Source organism: Bombina bombina, chromosome 2 (assembly GCF_027579735.1).
Source record: "Bombina bombina isolate aBomBom1 chromosome 2, aBomBom1.pri, whole genome shotgun sequence".
Classification (NCBI taxonomy): domain Eukaryota; kingdom Metazoa; phylum Chordata; class Amphibia; order Anura; family Bombinatoridae; genus Bombina; species Bombina bombina.
In genome coordinates, this window is record NC_069500.1 from 868,562,267 (window position 1) to 868,588,050 (window position 25,784).

The following is a 25,784-nucleotide window of genomic DNA, read 5'->3' on the forward strand; positions in this document are numbered from 1 at the left end:
GGTTGGCAAGGCACTGTCAAAAGATCTCCGGGATAATGTTGTGGAAAGGCACAAGTCAGGAGATGGATACAAGAAAATATCAAAGGCTTTATCAATGTCTAGAAGCACAATGAAGTCTATTATTAAGAAGGGGGAGATATTGGTACAACACTGAACCTCTCTGGATCAGGACGTCGCTCCAAACTAGATGAAAGAGCCAGGAGGAAACTGGTCAGAGAGGCTACCAAGAGGCCCACAGCAACTCTGAAGCAGTTGCAGGAATTTATGACAAAGAGTGCTTATTGTGTGCATGTGACAACAATATCACAAATTCTCCACAAATGTGGTTTGTATGGGAGGGTTGCAAGAAAAAAGCCATTCCTCAAGAAAGGCCACATGCAGTCACGACTGAGCTTTGCCATAACACACCTAGGAGATTCTGATTCCACATGAAAAAAGGTTGTACATACATATATATACACATAAATGCCTCCATACACACACATATAAACACACACATACAGTGGGTATTGAAAATAATCACCCCCCCCCCTTGAAAATAATCACATTTTGTTGCTTTGCAGCCTGAAATAAAGACAGACACAGCTTTTGTTTATCCAGTTTTAATTACTCAGTGCCACCTATAATATGATGAGACAAAAATTGAATTATTTGGTCTCAACACCAAACGATATGTCTGGAGGAAATCCAATACAGCTCACCATCCAAATAACACCATACCTATAGTAAAGCATGGAGGTGGAAATGTCCTGTTATGGGGGTATCTCTGCAGCAGGCACTGGGGCACTTGTCAGGATAGAAGGAATAATGGAAGAGGCAAAATACTATCAAATTCTTGAGGAAAATCTGCTGTCCTCTGCCAGGAAGTTGTCAATGGGAAGAAGGTTTACCATCCAACATGACAATGACCCAAAGCACACAGCAAAACTGACCACACAGTGGTTAGAGAAAAGGGTGAATGTCCTTGCATGGCCTAGTCAGAGCCCAGACTTAAACCCCATTGAATATCTGGCTGGACTTGGAGACTGCAGTCCACAAATGGTCACCATCAAATGTAACAGAACTGGAGCAGTTCTGCAAAGAAGAGTGGGCAAATACTGCACAGAATAGAAGCTGGTAAAGGAAAAATCTTTTTAAATTTTGAAGCTGGATTAAAAGGAATACCTGGCATGGAACATTCCTTAGTAATTATTTCTGTAATAGCCTTTGCTACCGGAAAAACCTCTGTAATCTTAGCAGCAAGGCAAAATGCTTGATAGACTTTTCCTCCTGTGGTTTACTCCTATGTGGTCGAGAAACACGTTGTAAATAAAACCTTTTCACTTTTTCCAATCACTTTAGATGTCGCTTTGTTCTGTCTTTGTTCGGATGTATTGCTTTTGTGGCGGTCGGATCCTGCTTGCCTTTCTCCTCAGTCTTTGTTGGTCACCTGCTCTCTATCTACAGTCCTGGGAGACACCCACTGCATGCAAAGCCCTGCTCAAGAGTGGATACCAGCGTCCACGCAGGGTATATCGCAGGAGGAGCCTTTGATTTGCAAACTACAGCCGGAGGTACCGGTCAGAGTGCTGACCACTGCAAGTGTAGGTCCGCTCAATTCGCACCTTATCATTCCATAGGTGAAAACACAATTGAGTGATTTTCATTCTACCTTACTGTGCAATGTTGTCAACAGATAAACACTATTAGGGGCCCCTTGTTTTCCTTTTGACACAATAGATTATGTCTGTCCACCAAGATATTGAAAACAAATGTATATTTTATTATTTTTAACCATATTTTTAATTCTTGGTGTGGCAGCTATATGGCTTTTGTTTCCATATTAAATATGTTCAGAGATTGACACAGCAACACCATCCATGTATTAATCATAAAACATGAACCAAAATGGTTTAAGCATTTTACAGACCCTAGTTCCTTTAGTAAGATACAGCAGAAAGATTACATGTTTTACAGCAACAAAATGATCAATAAACTAAGATATACCTGAAGATATTTGTTTGTAGATGAATTATGAAACCAAAGATTAGAGATGATACAAAAAAACCATACAAAGGTCAAAGAAACAGTGCACAGTTTTTTTACACAGGGTAAGTTTAGTATACCTGTCCTCAATCACTTTTATTTATTTTTTTCAGATCAACATCCTTTCCATAAAAAAACACTTTTCCATGAATATTTATCTGACTACAAGCTAGAATAGCCCAAGCTTCAAAGGTTTATTTTATTTTGGTGCTAGCACAATATAGTATCCAGAGGCATAAAAGGAAAGCAAGTTAATGCAGCCTGCAGTCAACTGAAATGTAATCTTAAAAATAAATAAATATCTTACCCCCAACACATACAGACGATGGATCCACAGACAAAATTTCTGTACACGATTTCTTCAAAATCTACAGAACAAATATGCATATTTTATTAATATTTATTGTGTATTTCAAACAAAATTACAAAGTGAAACGAACACAATAATGAATAAACAACATTGGCTTTTAATATATATATATACATACATACATACAAACGTACAAATCATTGACCTTTTTTGTCTTTCTACTCTTTATTGATATTCAAAGGACTAGAAAGATCTAATTTCCATGAATAAGATGTAGGCATATATGTGAAATTATATTTATTTTATACAATGTAATATAGTGATTAAACTATGTATCTTAAAAAAATAAGTTAAGAAATGTATTAAATTACTTTAAAGATGTTTTTACACTTTTTCTCACAATTTCTTGAAAAGTAATAGGATAAAATAATAATAATAATAATAATCTATTAGATAAAAAAATAGATTGATACTTTAAATGGGATGAGTAAGATTGTTGCTATTTGTGAGATTTTCTACACCTGTTGGGGGTGGAATTTTATGCTATATTTACTTTTTTTCTTTTTTTTTTTACTTTATTTATTCAGTTGTACTTGAGTGCACACATTATCAGCAAACAAAATTTATTTATGTATTTAACATGTTTGATGATCACTTGGCTTGAGAAACATTTCCATGTTTGCTAAGATCTGTGCTCAATTCTATAAATAAAAACACACTCCGTATAGGAGCTGGTACCAAGGAGTGAACTCAAAACATCAAAAGTAAAAAAAAAAAGTGAGGGGTAAAAAAAGATGAAGCCTATTCCTATACGCAAGTGATGTACAGTAAGTACATTAACATTTATTTAAAACATCAGAGTTTAAACAATACACAACCAAATAGAAATTAATAAAATTGTGCAATATATACACATTATATGTATATATATATATATATATATATACATACATATATACACACACACACACATATATATATATATATATATATATATATATATATATATATATATATATATATATACACACACACACACACACACATACATATATATATATATATATATATATATATATATATATATATATATATATATATATATATACACACACACACACACATACACATATACACACACCATACAAAATATATAGAGAGGTTCAAATTAGAAAAAACATAAATATGAAAAATAATTTTTTTTTTTATAAATTAGGATATCCACACAAAAAATAATATATATTTTTAAAAAGTATATATAAAAAAAAACCTTCACTGTTGTGAAAAATTATAACTGAAATAAATTTTCCATTCCAGCTACTACTCTATTGAGATGTTCAATAGGAAATCTTCCGTATCGTTAAGTATATCTCAATTAATGTCAGATAAAGGGAAAACAAGTCATGTAACAGTCCACAAGTGACCAGTTAAGATATAAGTACAACTTTAATAAGCACAATATCCCTTTATAATTATTTAATACCATGCAAAATATATTAAAATAAATAAAATAAATAAATAATAAGTCACAGTAGAATTCCAACATGACACAATGTCCCTAGAAGCAAATGTAGTGCACCAGTAAATAAGTCACTGTGGAGTTCTCGATTAATCGTTTTACGTAAATAAAACATGACTGATTTTGTGAGGACGCTCCTCAGTTTATCAAAAGTTAATATACTTATATTATATACACATATCATTCTAATAGACGTCCTATAACGCACCCACCTGGGTACTAGCTATAATGAATAGTACAAAATAATAAAGGGTATTTACTCTCAGAATTTGAAAAAATATTAGTCACAATTTGCATTTAAAGGGATCACTTTCCAATTTTTTGAGAGAATGTTGAAAATTATTTGTAAAATATCAAATCAATATTGACTAATATTTTGCAATTCCTAACAGTGCAGACCCCAGTGAGACAGATATATAGAAATACTATATAAAAGGGATGCAGTGTAACATAAATACGAAAATGCAAAGACATTACTTATATGAATGTAACTAGATTCTAAACAGGATGCTCATCTAAATCTGTTTTCCTCAATCAGCTTAATACGATTACAATATTTATACAACTGCATATTCCTAAATATAGCAATGTTTTCAAGTGGAAAACGAAAGGATGTAAAATATATGCAGTCCAACGATAAAAGAGATAGATGGTTTGCAGATGAAGCGAGCAACTAAATATCTTCCTGTATGTGTTAAGTGCTACTAAATAAAAAAAAATAAAAAAATGCTGTAATAAAAATGAAACCCGTGAATGTTTTATTCCTGTTCTCTATCCATTCCTATATACTCTCAGGCTGGCTCAAGCAGAAAGAAATGAAAACAATCCAGCAACAGGATTACAAATATATTACCATGTATGTTTATTATTATTATCATCATTAAAGGGACGTGAAACTCAAAAAATGTCCATAATTCAAAGAGAATATATCATTTTAAACCACTTTCCAATTTATTTCTATTATCAAATTTGCTTCATTTTATTAGTATCCCTTGTTGATGGAGCTGTAATAAATTACTAAGAGCTAGCTGAACATATTGGGCTAGCTGCCAGTGGTGCATTTCTGCACCTAAGTCTACCTAGGTATGTTTTTAAACATAAAATATCATGGGAACAAAGCTAATTAGATAATGGAAGTAAATTGGAAAATTGTTTACAATTGCAGGCATTATCTAAATCATGAAAGAAAAATGACGGGTTTTATGTCCCTTTAATTTGTAAAGTGCTGACATATTCCACTGGGTTGAGTATATGATCAAAGTTCATACAATATGTTACACTTAGGTGCAATGCAAAATAAGACAGTCCAGCTCCAAAGAGTTTACAATTTAGACATTAAGGGGTCAATTTATCAAGCTCCATATGGAGTTTGATGTCCCGTGTCTAGAGACCGCTGCTCCATAACCTGTCTGCCTGCTCTGAGATGGCGGACAGAAATCAACCCGATCGAATACTGCTGGTGCAATGATAAATGCGGACAGCATATGCTGTCGGCATTTATCGATGTGCAGTGTATCGTGTCCGCTCGCACTATAATAAATTGACCCCTAAGGGTTGAGCTGAAGATTTCAGTAGTTAAAAAAATTAACTATGTCTAGGGCAGAAATCTGACCAGAAAGAAAGGGGTTAAAATAATCTCTTAAACATACAATAATCTTAAAGGGACAGTGTACACACAACAAGGCAACAGTTGATTGTATGAATAATGTTCAAAATAAATAAGATTGTATTGCCATGAAAAGTATATTTAAGTAATGTGAGATATTTTACCTTAATTATTTTCATTCTAACACCGGTGCAATGTGATGTAGGTCCACCCTTAAAAAAGGGGCAGAGCCAACATATCAAGCAGACACGCCCCCCCCGGCAAAATGTGTCATGTAAAATAACATTAGGCGTCCACTTATATACAGCGCGCATACACTAGTTCAAGATAGTCCGTATGCAGCTTGCATGTGCCACTCTCTCTGCAAGTCCCAAGGCTATTCGTAAAGGACACAAGTCTCTCCATATGCTGCCCCCAGTCCGTTTCTACCCCATAGTCATTTTACCCGCAGAGATGCCTTTTCTCCAGATGATCGCAAAGTTAATGTAACAGAGGATGCATCTTGGTTATGAATGACAAAGGGTAGAAAACTTACTGTAAAATAAGTGACCTTATTACTAGTGTGCATGATAGTCGGTAAGCAATTATTAGAAAAAGGAAACGTTTATATTCAGCCTGGCGCAGCTCTGGAGCCCCAGCTCGTACGCAAAGTGGAGACAGGCTGTGTACAAGCTTGCAAAGGCTGTGAACAAGCAGGTTACGAATATATACATCTGACAATACTGGGCTTGGTTAGGGGGCTTAAAACACACTAACATTTGTTTAAAAATATATATAAATATGCTTTATTGATTTTTTTTTATCTGGACAGACTATATTATAGTGATGGTAAACTCTCAGCTTTATAAAAACAGATTCTGAATGTTAGTGATATTATAGACGGAGTTTTGTTCATCAGTAATGAAGATGCGCTATGACTTACTTTTTTATATAAATATGAAATTCAAATACCTGCGCTCCGCCAACCATTTCAAAAGTCAATTTTTCGGTGTGCTATAGTTTAAATTATTGTCCAACCAGCACTCTAGCTACAACAAAAGGTGCCCAAAGGAGAGAGTGCTGATTGGAGAACAATTCGGACAGTTAGCTCACAAAAAAATTGACTTTAAAGTGGGTGGAGGAGGGCGGGTATTAGAATTTCATATCTATATTAAAAAGTAAGTTATAGCGCATCTTCATTACAACTGATGAATGAAACTCCATCCAAAATACAACTAACATTCCGAATCTGTTTTTATAAAGGGGAGAGGTAACCATCACTTTAATGGTGGTCAGCGGATTAATAGGGGGAAAAAAAGTTTAGTGTACAATGTCCCTTTAAAGGTGTATTAAAGGTAGAATTAAACTTACATCGTTCAGATAAAGGGGTAGATTTATAAAGCAGCGGATGCTGAAATCTACCCACGTAGTTTCAGGTTCCTCTAAAACTGAGGATAAGAAGCAGCGGTCTTAAGACCGCTGCTCCTTAACTCATCTACTACCTCTGCGGTGTGCACAGCAATCATCCCGATGGGAGGGATACGATCGGAATGATTGACACCCCCTGCTAGCAGCCACGAATGTGCAGGGGAAGGCATTGCACAAGCATTTTACGAGAAATGTTTGTGCAATGATAAATGCCGATTGCGTATGCTGTCGGCTATAACGATGTGCGGCGGACATGATCCGCTACAGTGGATCATGTCTGCCCGCACAATGATAAATCGGCCCTAAAGTGTGCAATTTACTCCTATTATTACATTTACTTAATTCTCTCCTTCATTAAAACATGCTTAGGTGAGTTCAGGAACAGCAATGCACTACTAGAAGCTGTCCCTTATGGTCACCCAAGATGACTGCAGACTTGTTTGTAAATTAGCACCGTTTATTGAAGTTGAATTTAAGTCATGTTTGTGTGCTCCATTTGTTTAAACCTTACATTTTATATTCTATGTTCTTCACTACATACTGATAGTATTGAAGATTTAACATTGTCATTTGGATTTTTTAAATTCCCTGTTTATTTCTCTAATTAGTATTGAAAGAGCTTAGTGGGAGTCTTTCTTCCAATTTGCATGCCCCAATCAGATGATGCCTTAGGGTATATACATGTTCAGTACCTAAATGGAATCAGGTCACAGATGAAGGTGTGAGATGAAACGCGTCTGTCCCCTTTTTCTCTCTACATGTAGTTTTTATTATTTTGTTTTTGTATAATTCCATGTCTAATAAACTGTCTTTATTTTTGCTTTGACCCCGTGCTCCGTTTTTCTTGATTTTTCCTACACTATTAGAAGCTAGCTGGTGATTGTTAGCTGTGCACATGTCTCTTATCATAGGCTCACAAAATGTGTTCAGGTAGTTCCCAGTCGTGCCCTGCTGCTCTGAAGCTGTTTTTAACTATGTGTTTAAACTCATTACCTCCTGCTTTTTGGATGGACTGAATGCTAATAATATTTTTTACATTTTTATTCGCTTAAAAACAAATCAAAAATAGAATAACAGGATACTAAATAGAATAACAGGATACTAAGAGAACAAAACAAATTAGATAATAGAAGTATATTGGAAAGTTGTTGTTTTTTTAAAATCGCATTCTCTATCTGAATCATGAAAGAATAAAATCGGGTTTCATGTCACTTTAAAAACTGGGACTGCCCAATTGCAAGACACACTGTTTTAACGGTAAAAAACTGACTTTATATAAGGAGACCAGTAGCTTTATAATACTGGCGAGATGTCTTCTAAAATATCACAAGTCCAGAGAGCATTACAGTATCGGGTCCTCTGCGTCATATACTTTGAATTTCATAAATAGAAATGTGTGGAAATGTGTTTCTCCCTTGTTATAGAAGTAACTATTTAGTATTATCCATTTTGCCTCTTGACTCAAAAAGCCTAAAATATTTACTATTTGGCTCTTTACAGAAGAAGTTTGCCGATCCCCACGTTTAAAATATTCAGCTTTTAGATAAATACATTTTAAAATAGCTGCCACACAAATAATGAGGAAGACAGTAAAATATTTCTCAGTGGTGAAAGGTTTAAAAAAGGAAATACAACAGACCACAACAGATTTTAATGTAAGCCTCGGGCAGGAAATATTTCTAAGCTTTCATAAAAATATATCTCGTAGCCATCAAATGTAAAATAACTGACAGGTGATATAGACTCAGAGGGTGAATAGAGAACAGCATCGGAATACATCTAGTTACTCAAAGAAAACATTCCAAGAACAAATTATCTCCAATCTATGTTTGCCTTAGGGGCTCAACAAAGAGAAAAGAAATAGCATAAAGAACAAAAAAAAAAATAATACAAAACTTAGTTATAACAAAAATTAACCCTATAGTCAATACATTAATTATCAAAACATTTTTACAATGTAAAGATCGCATCTACTTTATTGTGCAGGACTAGGATTTTATATTGAAAACTAACATGGAAGTGAAAAATATACCAAGGACTATAAAGCATAACTTATAATAAAGACATTTTGCAACACAAGATATATTGAAGAAAAAAAAAATCGCTTTAGCTTTTTTTCTATCATCTATACCCAGTACAAATGCAAGCTGCGGTCCTTGGAAATTTACAAAGGTGTTGATTGATAGGTAAGATCAGTTCAGAACACAGTCTAAATGGGATACTAAACCCAAGTTTTTTCTTTCATGATTCAGATAGAGCATGCAATTTGAATCAACTTTCTAATTTACTCCTATTATCAAATTTTCTTTGTGCTCTTGCTATCTTTATTTAAAAAGCAGGAATGTAAATCTTAGGAGCCGGACCATTTTTGGTTCAGAACCTTGGTTATGCTTGCTTATTGGTTTGCTAAATGTAGCTACCAATAAGCAAGCACTATCTAGGGTGCTGAACCTAAAATGGTCTGGCTCCTAGGATTTATATTCCTGCTTTTTAAGTAAAGATAGCAAGAGATCGCAGACAAATTGATAATAGGAGTAAATTAGAAAGTTGCTTAAAATTGCATCCTCTATCTGAATGATGAAAGAAAAAAATTGGGTTTAGTGTCCCTTTAACTACACCTCACTAAGGTCGAGTGCAAATGCTGTGTCCCCACTTCCCATTTCAACAACAAGAGGATCTTCTTCTCCGTCACAAGTCATCCTTCCTTTCTAGTTAGCATGTGCCAGAGGATATGCATTTGGGCAGCTACACTTAACCCATCATATTGTAAAAGCAAATCCATACACATTCATCTACACTATTTGAAGGGTGCATTAAGAGCGGTCAGAAATGATAAGGTGGAGCCCAGGCCACACCAGTACCCCAGTAGCAAAGTCAATAGTGACTGCAGGCCTAGATGGGCCAACTGGAAGTGCAGGCTCAATCTCAGTAAGGTCCTCTGAGAATCCTGTAGTTATGCCCCTGGTTCAGAGCATACTTACTAATCAGTAGGGTTAGGAAAAGCCTCCTAGTAACAGACAGGCAGATTTTATATTAAAGAGATATGAAACCCATTTTGTTTCTATCATGATTCAGATAGAGCATGTCATTTTAAACAACTTTCTAATTTACTCCTATTATCAATTTTTCTATGTTCTCTTGCTATCTTTATTTAAAAAGCAGGAATGTACAGCTTAGGAGCCGGACCAATCAGTAGGGTTAGGAAAAGCCTCCTAGTAACAGACAGGCAGATTTTATATTAAATAGATATGAAACCCATTTTGTTTCTATCATGTCATTTTAAACAACTTTCTAATTTACCTATATTATCATTTTTTCTAAGGTCTCTTGGTATCTTTTGTTGAAAAGAATGGACATAAGCTTAGGAACCGAGCCATTTTTGCAAAAATGTTATCCATGTGCAAGAGCACTAGATAGCAGCACTATTTCCTGCCATGTAGTGTTCAAGATGCCTACCTAGGTATGTCTTCAACACTGAATATCATTGGAACTAAGCAAATTTGATAACAGAAGTAAATTGGAAAAGTTTTTAAAATGGTCTGCTCGGTCTAGATCACAAAAGACAATTTTTGGGTTTTATATCCCTTTAAGAAATGTTCTTAACAATAAATTGCCTGCACTCCTCAAGGAATGGATGAGTGATGTGAAGATGGCCTATAGCTAAGAGAAATAGGGGCCCAGTTATCAGAGTGTCATGGAAGAGAAAAGTGTCCTAAGATATTTAACACTGAAGGCCAGATTACAAGTGGTGCGCTAATTTCCCCCCCGCTCAAGTGCTAACTGATCTGAAAGTAAAAAATTAGCATGGTCAGATTAGCGCAAATATTACAAGTTGTGTAGTTATCAATCACACGCTAACCTGAAATCGAAGGTGCATTAGAAATACTTTAAATTCCTATGTTCTTCACATAGAAGAAATGTTTGTTTTCTTTAATGTCTTTTCATTTTTAAATATATATTTCTATATATAGTTAACATGATTGTGATCTGTGTGTGTGAATATTTTTTTTGTAAAATGTATATCTATACAAATATCTATACTATAAATATATATATATATATATATATAAAACATACACACACACACACACACACACATATATATATATACATATATATATATATATATATATATATATATATATATATATATATGTATACATACACACACACACAATACTCATTTGAGTTATGGGGAAATTAAAATCCTCCATTACATGACAGCTAGAGATATAGAATTATTGAAAAGAATTACACAGAATTACTTTGTATACACCGTTACCAATGTACCAGGGAACTCTTGGTAAGAAATGCATTTAAGATATTCAACATCTCACGCTAAAGCAATGTCGGCCCCGCTAACCCTTCTTTGGCAAATGGGATTAACCATGGACTTCTAATATCAAGTTGTGAGCTAATGTTAGCTCAGTCCAGCGATATTGCTTATAGCATCCTGCGCTATTATAAGCGCCACTTGCAATTTGGCCTAGATACATTTTAAAAAGCATAGTATTGAGGTTATTCCCTAGCAATGAGTGCCACCATATTGAAATCTAGCTTTGATTGCATTTCTATGCTGATGTATTTGCATCTGGAAGATGAAAGAAACAAGAGAGACGCCTGTGTGTACCAGTAGATAACCAAATGATCATTTTCAAAGAGCCCTAATCAGGGTACTCACATTTGCAAAGAGCACTCAGACAGTGCTATTGGAAACAGGCTGGATGTTTGACAGCAACCCAGCTCACTGATTGCAGAAACAAAATGACATCAAATCTGGAGAAGATAAGACAAAACAGGGCGCCTGTGTGTACCAGTAATAGACCAAAAAGATATCAGTGTAGATTCTCATTCAGTATACTCACATTTGTGAAGAGCACTCAGACAGTGCTATTAGACACAAGCTGGATATTTAGCAGCAAACCAGCTTACTGATATGATGGGAACACAGGCACTGGAACACAGGGACACAGGAACACAGGTATTCCAAAATATATAGAAGAGTCTCAAAGGATAGACTATAAACTAAAACTACAGAATATACTGCAACAAATGCAGCCTATAACTAACTCCCTAAGGAGTAACAGGTAGGTAGGAAAGGCACGGTTCCAATGTATAATGAACAAAATTTAAAATTGATTTAATGTAAATCAAAAATACAAAAAATACAGATAAAAATATAAAACAATGAAACCAGAAGGCAGGGGTTGCTAGCTACCCTCCTTCAAATATGCAACGCGTTTCTCAGTGCTTTACCCCACTGTTTCATCAGGCAACTGTATTTGCATTCTCCTTTAGATACCTGCTGTGTAAGCTGGGTTCAAACATTGCCGCCCCTATAAAAAGACAGACGTGTATGAAACATATTTACTACTTAATGCCCCTTTAAGGAAGGATGAATGAACTAGAAGGAGGCGTAATAAGATCTGCAAAACAAGATTTTATGCTTTTTTGTGGTTTTAACCAGTGTCAAAAACTCGATTTTTCTGAAATATTGTAATCATGTGCAGTGTTCTCACCAAAAAATGTTGCAAGCCGGTAAGCAATATAAAATAGAGACAGTGTAATACTTTGCATTATTGTACGATTTTCTGTTATTTATAAATATTAATTAAGATATCCAAAGCACACATGATATGCCTAATTTAACAAAAATTGATTTAATAATAATTTGTTCAATAAACATTTAAAAAAAATATATTATCTAGCTTAAAGGAATAATCTAGTCAAAATTAAACTTTCATGATTCAGATAGAGTAGGCAATTTTAAGTAACTTTCTAATTCTCCTATTCTTTTTTTTTCATTCTCTTGGTATCTTTATTTGAAAAAACAGGAATGTAAGGATAGGGGCCGGCCATTTTTGGGATATAGTTGTCCTGTTTTTTTTTTATTACTCAAATTAACCTCTTGCTAAGTGACTTTAAGGTACAAAACAGATGTCAACCTGAGTTTGAAGACTTTTGAAATGTGATTTATTTTTAATAGCAAGCATTTTTTAGGCTTCATTCACTTAAATACATGTGTTATATTATGTTTTTATTGAATAATTTTACAAACTATACATTGATAATAATTTGCCAATTAATTACACCTCGCAGCTTTTAGCACCTAATATATTGTTCATTAGTTTTTATTAAATCTATTCCAATGATTAATACAAATTTTTGTTCCTAGCATTTTATTTAATGAAAGTGAAGCATGGAACATAATACATAATTTCCTTGCCAAATATAATATTATACTTTTATTAAAAAGCAAAGTAAAGAGACAAAACTCACTCCTTTGAGACTTAACTGTAAAACAGTTATTAAATGTATATATATATATATATATATATATATATATATATATATATATATACACACATATATATATATATATATATATATATATAATGCATAGCAAAAGTGTTTTTATTTCTTATTTGAAAGGGGGAAAAAAAGATAAATAAGATCATTTTATACATAATATCAGCCAAGCAAAGTTGTTTACATTTCAATTTTTAATTGACATTTAGAGACAAATAAGAAAATGTTCCTAATACCTTTCTCTATGAACTGTCTTTTTCTTTAACCCTTTGGTGGTAGCACTTTCCCACCGAAGACCCCCAAGACTTACACTGTTGGAAAGGTTAGGCGATTACCTTTCCAATGATGGGTCTTGGGGGTCTGTAGCTGCTTAGATGCCTGAGATACAGACTTCTAAGCAGCATGCCCCCTGCTCCTATACTTAACATTGTTAAGTATAAATAAAGTTGCGTGGTGACGTCATCACGTTATTGCGCGTGACGTCACCACGCAAAATGGGAAGCCCCGGCGATGCCTGTCACTCTACAGGCATGATCGCCGGGGTAGGAGCAGGTGGGAGCCCCCATATTTTCCTTAAGGTGGGAGAGTGCTAGTGACAGCTCTGAGCCGTCATTAGCACCAGAGTGGGAAACTCTGTGACGGCTCAGAGCCGTTATTAGCACTCAAAGGGTTAAACAAAATACCTGTTAAAAAAAATCTCTAAAGGTTAAATAGGTTGAAACCGAAATGAACATGGGTGCATTTAGATTTTAAATAGAAGCATTTTTGCAATATACTTCCATAAGTAAAAATGCTTCTAGTAAAAGGTTTTACTGGTTTTCCACGGCATACGCACATATGCTATGAGAGCCTCATGCACCAGTATTCAAACAGCAGTGGCTTACATAATACAAATTACAAATGAAGTTTTCACTGATGCAATAAACACCAGCAGGCATGGAGGCCAATTTAACAAATGTCTTGCGGACCTGATCCGACAGTGCGGATCAGATCCGCAAGACATCGCTGAATGCGGAGAGCAATACGCTCTCCGCATTCAGCATTGCACCAGCAGCTCACAAGAGCTGCTGGTGCAACGCTGCCCCCTGCAGACTCACGGCCAATGGGCCGCCAGCAGGGGGTGTCAATCAACCCGATCGTACTCGATCGAGTTGAAGACTCGCCAGAAACACGGGCCGTCAAGCTCCGTTCGGAACTTGATAGATAGGCCCCATGGTGTTTGATCCCTAATGCTCTAGTCACAACTAAGATATGCGCGTATGCTGCTGAAACAGTCATATTGTATACTAGAAGCATTTTTGCTAATGAAAGTATATTGCAAAAAATGCTTCTATTTAAATCTGAAATGCCCCCATGTATATTTCAGCTTTGACCTCTCTAACCCATTTAAACATTTTTTTTATAGGTATTTTATTTAAAGGGGAATGAAACCCCAAAAAATTCTTTCATGATTTAGATAGATCATACAATTTTCAACAACTTTCTATTTTACTTCTATTATCAATGCCTCCTTCTTCTCTTGGTATCTTTTGTTGAAAAGTAGGGACATATGCTTAGCAGCCCGCCCATTTCTGGAACACTATATGGCAGCAGTTTTGCAAGAATGTTATCCATTTGCAAGAGCACTATATGGCAGCGCTATTTCCTGTCCTTTAGTTCTCCAGATGCCTACCTAGGTATCTCTTCAATACAGAATATCGTGGGAACGAAGCAAATTTTATAATAGAAGTAAATTGGAAAGTTTTTTTAAAATGGTCTGCTCTGTCTGAATAATAAAAGAACATTTTTGGATTTCATATCCCTTTAAATAAGACGGTTCATTGAGAAAAGTATTAAGAGCCAATGAAGAAACGGTTACAAATATTCTTCTCTAATTAACTAGTTGGAATTTCCATACATGCAGACATTTTTTTGTAATATTTCAAATGCATTCTGTTTCATTCTGAAAACAGTGTAAAACTTTTTTCTCTCTGTACTATTATAATAAAAATAGTTTTTAAATGATACTTTAATGTCTTGCCAGACATCTGCGTTCTCAGATTCGTGCCACGACAACACAGAATGACAGAAACTTCCTGAAACTGCAGTGTCCTTATGACACAAGCTAAAAGGGAAATATGGCATAGAACTTTTGAGCATTTGTGATGTGATTATTAACCTCAAAAAAATAATAAAATAAAAATAAATAATCCTAAATATGTTTTCTTGTTGTTTCTTTTTTTTTTTTACAAAAATTTAAGATTATATAAGGCATTAAAGGGACATGAAACCCAACATTTTTCTTTCATGATTTAGGTAGAACATACAATCTTAAAACTACTTTCCAGTTTACTTATTATCAAATTTGCTTCATTCTCCTGGCATCATTTGTTGAAGGAGCAGCAATGCACTACTGGTTGCTAAATGAACACATGGGTGAGCCAATTGAAATCAGTATATATATATATATATATGCAGCCACCAATCAGCAGCTAGAACCTAGGTTCTTTGCTGCTCCTGAGCTTACCTAGATAATCCTTTCAGCAAAGCATAACAAGAGAAGGAAGCAAATTAAATAATATAAGTCAATTGGTAGGTTGTTTAAAATTTGTATGTTCTGTCTAAATCATAAATGTCTAATTATGACTTTACTGTGCATTTAAGTTACTTTTTGTGTCAGATTTATAAGATCTTAATCATTTGAGCAATTATAAGGTCTTAATCATTTGAGCATTTAATTTTCCCACTAATGACCATGCAAGTCAATATGTTTAACCCTCACAAAAGGGTTAAAACATAGTTAAAGTGCTGCTGGTCGTCACCAGCAGACAGGACGGTCAGCCAATCAGATGCAGCATTCATAAGACCCCCACCAATCACTGACTGTGCCTGCTTGGGACCAACAGTTGTCTCCAGCTAACGTACAATACTTTAACGATATGTTTAACTGCTTTGCAGGGTTGAGCATATTGACTGCAGCATCAGTAGGGTTAAAGTCACATACTCTAATAATTAAAATTTTGTGCTGCAATGCCCATTTATTTGCCCAGAGAATCAAACTTTTTTTTCTCCATTTAGTGTTCTTTAAAACTATTATGGATAAGGAAACAGTTTAAAAAATGGTTGTACAATGTTTCTAGGCATATTTGTTTCTACTTTCAAATGTCGGAGATACAGGCTTCTAAGCAGCATGCCCCAATCTCCCTATACTTGTCCATTTTCAACTTTAAATAAAGTTTGCGTTTTGACGTCATCACGCATAACGTCACTGCGACAAACGTGAAGCCCCGGCGACGCCTGTCACTATACAGGCCAGATCGCCGGGGTGAGAGTCAGCGGGAGCCCCCAGATTTCCCTCAAGGTGGGTGAGTGCTAGCGACGGCTCTGAGCCGTCGTCAGCACCTGACTGAGACAATTTGCGACGGCACAGAGCCGTCATTATCTCTCAAAGGGTTAAAGCACAGAAATGTTACTGATTTTTGTTAATATTACTTGTATTTTATTGAGGACACTCACTTATAGGAAAGCAAAATAAAAAGCTGTGTTTGGAATATTAATATTTCAGATTAATTGTCCAATAGTTCAGGGAGTACATTTTTTTTTTATCACGTTGCTATTTATTTTTGTTTATCTGAAGCATCATCATAGTGGAATGTTGCAGTTTTGTTGTGTTGTCAATGGCAACAATACATTTTATTTCATGTCATGATTTTTCTTTAGTATGCATAAAATTCAGTGAATTTGACAAACAGCCCTTTGTCTTTATAACCATAATTTCTAGCCCATGTCTGTTTTTGTAGCCTAAATTCAATAAAACTCTCAGCTCACATGCCTAGAAGAGAAACCCCTCTTGGAATCTGCAGAGAGATGCAAGCTGGATTCCCAGAAAGTAATAGAAAACAATTGCGGTTCCTTGCACTAATAATGTCCTTCATTTGGGTTAATGTAAATCAAACTTCATTATTGTAATGAGGTTTACCTTATCTTTAATTTTTCTTTGAGCTGTTTGAATTGTTGTCCAATCAACGCTCTCCCCATATGGCACTTATGTTGTAGCTAGAGCAGTGATTGGACAACAATTCAAACCTTTTGCTCACAGAAAAATTGAATTTTGAAGTGGGCGGCGGAGCTCGGGGTATTTGAATTTCATTTCTATATTAAAAAGTAAGATATAGCGCATCTTCATTACAACGGATGAACGAAACTGCATCTAAAATATCCCTAACATTCCAGATCTGATTTTATAAAGGGAAGAGTTTACCATCACTATAATGCTTGTCTTGTATTTTCAGCTAATCTTGCAAACTATAACACTGACTGTTGTGACTGTTAAGGATTTTTAAAGGACATTCTGGTCAAAATTTAAAGGGGCACTAAATTCAAAATTGAAGTTTCATGAATCAGAAAGAGCATGCAGTTTTAAGGGACTTTCCAATTTACTTCTATTATCACATTTTGCACAGTCTTTTTATAAACACAATTTCAGAGGCATCAGCTCCTACTGAGTATGTGCACAAGTTCACAGGGTAAACATATACTAGTCTGTGATTGGGCTGATGGCTGTCACATGATACAGGGGGCGGGGCCAACAAATTGAAATTCAGAGAGTGTTATTATGTGCTTGTTGATTATGCAACTCTACTGTATTTAGTGATCCTTTAAATGCACATAGATGAATTACATCTTTGAATAGAACCATATTTGCAATATACATGTATTGCCAAAAATGCTCATAGTGAAAGTTATAACTGTTTTAGTGTTAACACTTTTCTCTGCATGTGAAGCATAGCTAGATAATCTAAAGGCACCAGCATTTTAAATACTGCAGCTGCTCAGAGCACCAGTGGGGCTTGTATCATGTCTGCTATAAACAAATTGAGTCATTACCTATGCTGTGTTTAAAATGCTGGTGCACGGTGCATAGTTAAATACACCTTTAAAACAGCATTTTTGTGAATATATTATTATTATTCTTTATTTATAAAGCGCCAACAGATTCCGCAGCGCTGTGCATGGGTAACAAAGATAAAAGGACAGTACAATATGAGTCACGAGACAAAATTTAACAAACAAATACAGGGGGAATTGGGAGCCCTGTTGTTGTGGGAACTTACAATCTAAATTGATCCATGTGGATTTCAATATTGGCTGGAATGTCCCTTTTTCATACTTTTGCTGTTAGAAAAAATATGCCGAAGAAATTCTCCTGTTTAGCCTTATTCCTGACAATGCAAGACATTAATACATAGAAAGGGATGCAAATTTAAAACCTTGCTTTCATAACCACACTGCCATAAATACTAAACAAAGTGCAAATTCCAGTGTGAATAAAATTACTCAGTGAAATGAGCTTTATTCCCATTAGACTGTACGTTTTGGATTTTATGATTTGTAGTGTAGATTGGAATACGAATTTAAATCAACACATTTTTAACTTATATTACTTGCTGTAAATGGCACAAAATAGAGTAAAACTGATAAGAGTAATACGTTCTAATGCATGATTTTACCCTTGTCAGCAAGAAAATGTAGTCTAAACAATAAGGCATATTTTTCTTTAAAGGGATATGAAAATTTTTTTTTCTTTCATGATTCAGACAAAACATACAATTTTTTTAAAAGTTTCCAATTTACTTTTATTATCAAATTTGCTTTGTACTCGTGTTATTCTTTGTTGAAGACATATCTAGATAGGTACTGTGCACATGCCTGGAGCACTACAGAGCAGGAAAAAGTGCTGCCATCTAGTGATCTTACTAATGAATAACATTCTTGCAGAACTGCTGTCATATAGTGCTGCAGACACACACGTGCACACTATTGAACTTATTTGCCTGATTTTTAAGAAAGATACCAAGAAAACGAAGAAAAATTGATAAAAGAAGACATTCGGAAATTTGCTTAAAACTGCCCCTTTTCCCTTTATCATGCAAATTATCTTTCTTAAAGGGACATAATACTCCTATGCTAAATCACTTGAAACTGATGCAGTATAACTGTAAAAAGCTGACAGGAAAATATCACCTGAGCATCTCTATGTAAAAAAGGAAGATATTTTACCTCACAACTGCCTCAGCTCAGCAGAGTAAGTTCTGTGTAAAAAGTTATACTCAGCTGCTCCCAGCTGCAGGTAAAAATATTAAAAAAATGAAGAAATGAACAGCAGCCAATCAGCATCAGCAGTGCTGAGGTCATGAACTCTTACTGTGATCTCATGAGATTTGACTTAACTCTCATGAGATTTCATAGTAAGCTTCCTTTACCTGATTGGTGAAATAATATGAGAGTGCACGAAGCTCATCCCTTCAGCTGTCCTAGGACAGACACACTAATATGCTGCTTAGAAATCCTTTACAATGGGAGGTGGCTACTGAGGAACTTTTGAGGTAAAATATCTTTCTTTTTTACATAGAGATGTTCAGGTGATATTTTCTAATCAGCTTTTTACAGCTATGCTGCATCACTTTCAAGTGTTTCAACATTTGGGTATTATGGCCCTTTAATCAATGGACCGGCTAACAATTCAAACAAGCTTTATTGCCTCTAGTCTAAGGACTAAGGGCTCGATTTATCAAAGCCCTACGGCTGCAAGTTCTCACAAGAACTAGCTCGCCGTAATTTATCAAGCAGCGGTCACCAGACTGCCACTTCCTTAACCTCTTCACCACCTCTAAGGTGGCGAAATTCAATCTCCGCGGTCGAGTCCGACCGAGGAGTTTGACAGCTCCTGCCCGCACGTGATTGGCTGTGCGCAGGCAGGGGGCGGGATTGCACGCAAGCGCAAAACTGCGCTCGTGTGCAATAGTGATTACCTGCGGGTAATTTTGCCATGCCACAGGCGAGCTGAGGCATAAAGGGGCGCGTATACGTACCCCTGTACGCCTCAGCTTTGATAAATCTAGCCCTAAGCCATACTCCATATATAAGCACAGATAAACTACCACTTTGTTAATGCAAATACATTTGTTTTAATGAGAACTGGTGACATTAAAATCTAGTTGCTTTGAGACAAATAAAAACACATGGCTATTACTAAAACTACATACATTAAAGGGACAGTCTACACTAAAATTGTTATTGTTTAAAAAGATAGATAATGCCTTTACTACCCATTCCCTAGCTTTGTACAACCAACATTGATATATTAATATACTTTATAACATTTAAACCTCTAAATTTCTGCCTGTTTCTAAGCCACTAAAGACTATCACATGCTTTTGTATTTGTTTTACACAACAGGAGACTGCTAGTTCATGTGAGCCATATAGATAACAATATGTTCACGCCCTAGGAGTTATTTAAGAGTTAGCACAACACAGTACTAAATGCAAGTCAATAGATAATAAATAAAAAGTCATGTGATCGGGGGCTGTCAGAAGATGTTTAGATACAAGGTAATCACAGAGGTAAAAAGTATATTGTTATAACTGTGTTGGTTATGCAAAACTGGGGAATGGCTAAGTAATAAAGGGATTATCTATCTTTTACAACGGTAAAAATTATATTGTAAACTGTCCCTTTACAAGAAACTAGAAGCCATGGCAAAGGATACACCACGTAGAATTGTAGGGCATTCTTCACAGCATGACATTAATAGGAAAAATTTATTTTAACTGGCAGCTCCAAAGACCAGTGTTATTTGTTTAAGCTTGTGATGTAAGAAAGAATGGACAATTATGACAGGACATGTCACTACCATACAAGTAAATCCATCCATTTAAAAGGTAGAAACCTTGTCACTTAAGCTGTTGTCAAATCAAATGTCCTTTTCTACATGCTTTGTAATATGTCATAGACTATCACCGTAACGACTTACAGGCTTACAAAAGAAAGCATTCATTTCCAGACCGCTGAATCTGTTTAACATATATATTCAATAAGTTATGGTCTCATCCAACCCTGGTAGAAACTGGTCCCTGATCTTATTGGATTACCTTCCATTTTTTTTGACAGTTACAGCGCTCTGTTACAGACTTAAAAAAAAAGGAAAGGACAAAAAAAAATTTTTTTTTTACTAGTATTGAATGCAATTTTAACATATCAAACAGAATAACATGAACTCCTGCTTAAGATCTATAATAAAATGTAATACGTAAATAATGTTGCCCTAATTTAGCAAATAATTTTGTGTGAAATAAAAATACAGTGTTCACCCAAGGACCAATTGAATAGGCACACCAACTGGCTGAGTTTGCTGACTACCCGGCTAAAATTTAAGCCAATATTAAAGGGACACTGAACCCAATTTTTTTTTCTATCGTGATTCAGATAGAGCATGCAATTTTAAGCAACTTTCTAATTTACTCCTATTATCAAATTCCTTTCATTCTCTTGGTATCTTTATTTGAAATGCAAGAATGTAAGTTTAGATGCCGGCCCATTTTTGGTGAACAACCTGGGTTGTTCTTGCCGATTGGTGGATAAATTCACCTACCAATGAACAAGTGCTTTCCATGGTGCTGAACCAAAAAATAGCTTAGATGCCTTCTTTGTCAAATAAAGAAAGCAAGAGAATGAATAAAAATTGATAATAGGAGTAAATTAGAAAGTTGTTTAAAATTGCATGCTCTATCTGAATCACGAAAGAAAAAATTTGGGTTCAGTGTCCCTTTAAGCTAAAATCAACTAATATTAATTTGTTTTTTCAATTTTTATTTTTTGCACAAATTAGTATTAAATTCATTTATGTTAAATTTGGCATTTACATTGTGCTTTATAGATAGATTAAAGGATCATGAAACCCCAAAAAAATATTTAATGATTCAGATAGAGAATACAATTTTAAACAACTTTCTAATTTACTTCTAGTATCTAATTTGTTTCATTCTCTTTGTATAATTTGTTGAAGGAGCAGCAATGCACTACTGGTTTCTAATTGAACACATAGGGGAGTCAATGGCAATCAGTATATATATGCAGCCACCAATCAGCAGTTAGAACCTAGGTTATTTGCTGCTCCTGAGCTTACCTAGATAAACCTTTCAGTAAAGGATAAAAAGAGAAGGAAGTAAATTAAATAATAGAAGTAAATTGGAAAGTTGTTTAAAATGATATTTGCTATCTGAATCATGAAATAAATATTTTGGGTTTCATGTCCCTTTAAGTAACATTTAGTAATAAAAGAAAATTATAAAATATTACAAAGTATTACACTACCCCTATCTGGTTATATCAAAATACCACCCAGCTGGCAAAACTTTATGTTGAGAACACAGAGTAGATTTTGATGTAACTTTCAATTAGATTTCTGTTCTCAGTTGTTTTTATAGAACAAAACTTTATCACTAAAGGTCTTTTACAAAGAAAATAACAATATGTTACTTACTGAATTGATGATCCCCCTCAGAGCTGCAAATCCACCTTCTACCGGAAACACATGATCTTTGGAGTCAGCAATTTTTACTAGCTTTAGGGAATAAATGAAAGGTAATCACTTTACATTCAGCCTTTATAAAACGTCTAACAAAATGAGAAAGGTAGAAAAAAACAACTATTGTAGTGGCATGTAAAGGGTTAAAGGGACACTTTAGTCAAAATTAATCTTTCATGATGCAGATTCAGACAATTAAAAAAAAAAAAGATTTCTATTTAATTTCTATTATAAAATGTAATTCTCTTGGTTGAAAAGTAGCTCATTTCCATGAAAGCATACTGAGGTAGACTTAGGAGTGCGATCATGTCTAACAATAGTAACAATGTTCTAGATCCAGTGCTCATCACATGCACACTCCTGAGACGACATCAGTATGCGCTCATGGAAAGGAAACCAAGAGAAACAGGTACATTTGATAAAAATAAAAAAAATATCCAATTTACTTTTATTAACAATTTTACTCTGTACCTGAATCATGAACGCTTAAAGGGATACTAAACCCAACATTTTTCTTTCATGATTCAGATAGAGCATGCAATTTCAAGCAACTTTCTAATTTACTCCTATTATCAATTTTTCTACGTTTTCTTGCTATCTTTATTTAAAAAGCAGGAATGTGATGCATAGGAGCTGGCCCATTGGTGGGTAAATGTTGGCCTCCAATAAGCAAGCGCTATCCATGGTGCTGAACCTAAAATGGGCTGGCTGCTATGATTTACATTCCTGCTTTTAAAATAAAGATAGAAAGAGAACGAAGAAAAATTTATAATAGAAGTAAATTAAAAAGTTGCTTAAAATTTCATGCTCTATCTGAATCATGAAAGAAAAAAATTGGGTTTATGGTCCCTTTAATTTTAACATATATTATTGCACTTTTACATTGTTTAAATGTTATGTGGGTTCATATCAAAAGGGTATCTGAGCATCCTGAGGGGTTAATAATTAGGGACTGATGATCTAAAAATCGCTGCTCTGGCCAGATTATCTAAGAAGTCTGTCATCAGTACTATGAAGTCCCTCAAAGAGTTTTATAAAGATCAATTTTAGCTTGAGAGCCGTTTACCTTGCTATGCAGGTTCTGGGTGTGAAGGACAAATTCATTACAATACAATGCTCAAAAAAGAACCCAAAGATTTTGTGTGATTTCTTCCCATGCCAGCTTTTTTTGATCATTAGTAGGGATGGGCGAATGTTTCTAAAAATTTGAAATTGAAAACGAATTTTGATACATTTGTTTGTTCGAATTTCAAATGTTTATATAACATTCTATTTTTGAATTTTCGTTTTTGAATTTTTTAATAACATTCGAAAATATTAGTTTGAATAATAGAATGTTTAGCTATATATTTTATCACATTCAATTTCAAAATAATATTTCTTGTCTACAACTGTGTTTTATAAATGTGACTTTCGAAAACTGTAAATAAACATTCCATTATAGAATTTTTAAGAATATTCGTTCTTATCAACATTCGATTATGTAAATCGAATTTCTACAATAACATTCGTTCTAACATTTGAATTTGAATATAAACACATTCGCCCATCCCTAATCTTTAGGCTTTTAGTGGTGAGGTTCAAAAAAGCATAACAGGTATCACTGAGAATTTACTTGATTTGTGAAACAAAGCTCACCAAAGTGGGAGCTTATTCTACTATAAAGTGACAACCAGGAAGACTTTTCTGAAGGTGTGAGAGAGGCTTACTGAATTCTGAACAAAGTATTTGGGACATATGCAAATAATTCTGGTGCTTAAAGGGATACTAAACCCATTTTTTTTCTTTCATGATTCAGATAGAGCATTTCATTTTCAGCAACTTTCTAATTTTCCCCTATTATCAACTTTTCTTTGTTCTTTTGGTATCTTCATTTGAAAAGCAGGAATGTAAGCTTAGGAGTCGGCCCATTTTTGGTTCAGCACCTATGTAGCGCTTGCTGATTGGTGGCTAAATGTAGCCACCAATCAGCAAGCGCTACCCAGGGTGCTGAACCAAAAATGGGCCGGCTTCTAAGCTTATGTTTCTGCTTTTTCAAATAAAGATACCAAGAGAATGAATAAGAATTAATAATGGGAGTAAATTAGAAAGTTGCTTAAAATCACATGCTCTTTCTGAATCATGGGTTTAGTATCCCTTTAAAGGGGAAGAGTGAACACACAGTTTAATCTATCTTTCTTTGAATTAAATTAACATTTGCAACAGTACACAAATATATGCACAATGTCAGTTTTGCAAATCAAGTAAACTTAAAGGACCAGTAAACTCGGCATTTCAACAACGCATAAAAAAGGTTTCATTATTGAAAAACATTAATGCAATATACTGTACATTCACTATTTATTTGCATTGAAAAATGTACTTGTTCCATCTTCTCCCAGGGAGGTTTGAGTTAATACTTTTAGGCAATGTATCTGTTTTGTTAAACCCCTCCTACCTCACATTCTCTGTACACATTTGCATTTTTAAAGATGGATTATCAGTTTTGCATCAACAATCATGATAGGATATTGTGAATACATAAATATATTTTTATATTTAGCTATTATATAAAGATTAAAAAGGAATTTATATCTATTTAAACAGACAGTAAAATCAAAATTAAACTTGAATAATTCAGACAGAGTACGTAGTTTTAAACAACTTTCCTTATTATTTCTATTATAAAATTTGCTTTGTTTCATTTTGTATCCTTTGTTAAAGACTAAATCGTAGGTATGCTAAAAGGAGCTTAGGACGTTCACGTGACTATAGCAGTTTATGGTAGCAGTGTTTGCTACTATGTATACCATTGATATAAACAATATTGCAAACACTGCTGCCAGATGGATAAAGATGCATGCATGCTCCTAAGCTTAACTAGGATTACTCTTTAAAAAAAAAAAAAAAAAAGGATATCAAGGGAACTAAATTGATAATAGATCTAAATTGGAAATTTGCTTAAAATGTCATGCTCTATCAAATACATTCAAAATTATGTTTTACTTTACTCTCCTTTTAAATACCTGTTAAATATATATTTTTTTACTAACTAAGCTGAATCAGTGATAACCACCTTAAAAGTGACATTAAACATTAAAATGCTAGATAGCATGATGCATTCAAAGAAAAGATTAGCCAGAGAATAACATGTATATGTATTTTATAAGGTGTTATAAGCTGTTTAAATATTAACAAAATAGTACGATCAGGTTGATTGACACCTCCGAATCTGCAGGGGGCGGCATTGCACCAGGAGCTCACAAGAGCTGTTGGTGCA

The 25,784-nt window shown here is 34.5% G+C and overlaps 1 protein-coding gene across 1 annotated transcript in view; it reads right to left on the bottom strand.

Annotated features, from left to right (window-relative positions):
* ANTXR2 (ANTXR cell adhesion molecule 2) overlaps positions 1-25,784 on the bottom strand; it is a 584,995-nt gene that overhangs the window by 310,001 nt on the left and 249,210 nt on the right. The window contains exons 7-8 of the mRNA XM_053703194.1: positions 22,481-22,561; positions 2,333-2,393 (exon numbers count right to left, since the gene is read on the bottom strand). Coding sequence (XP_053559169.1) covers positions 2,333-2,393; positions 22,481-22,561 — 142 coding nt within the window. The remainder of the gene's footprint in view (positions 1-2,332; positions 2,394-22,480; positions 22,562-25,784) is intronic.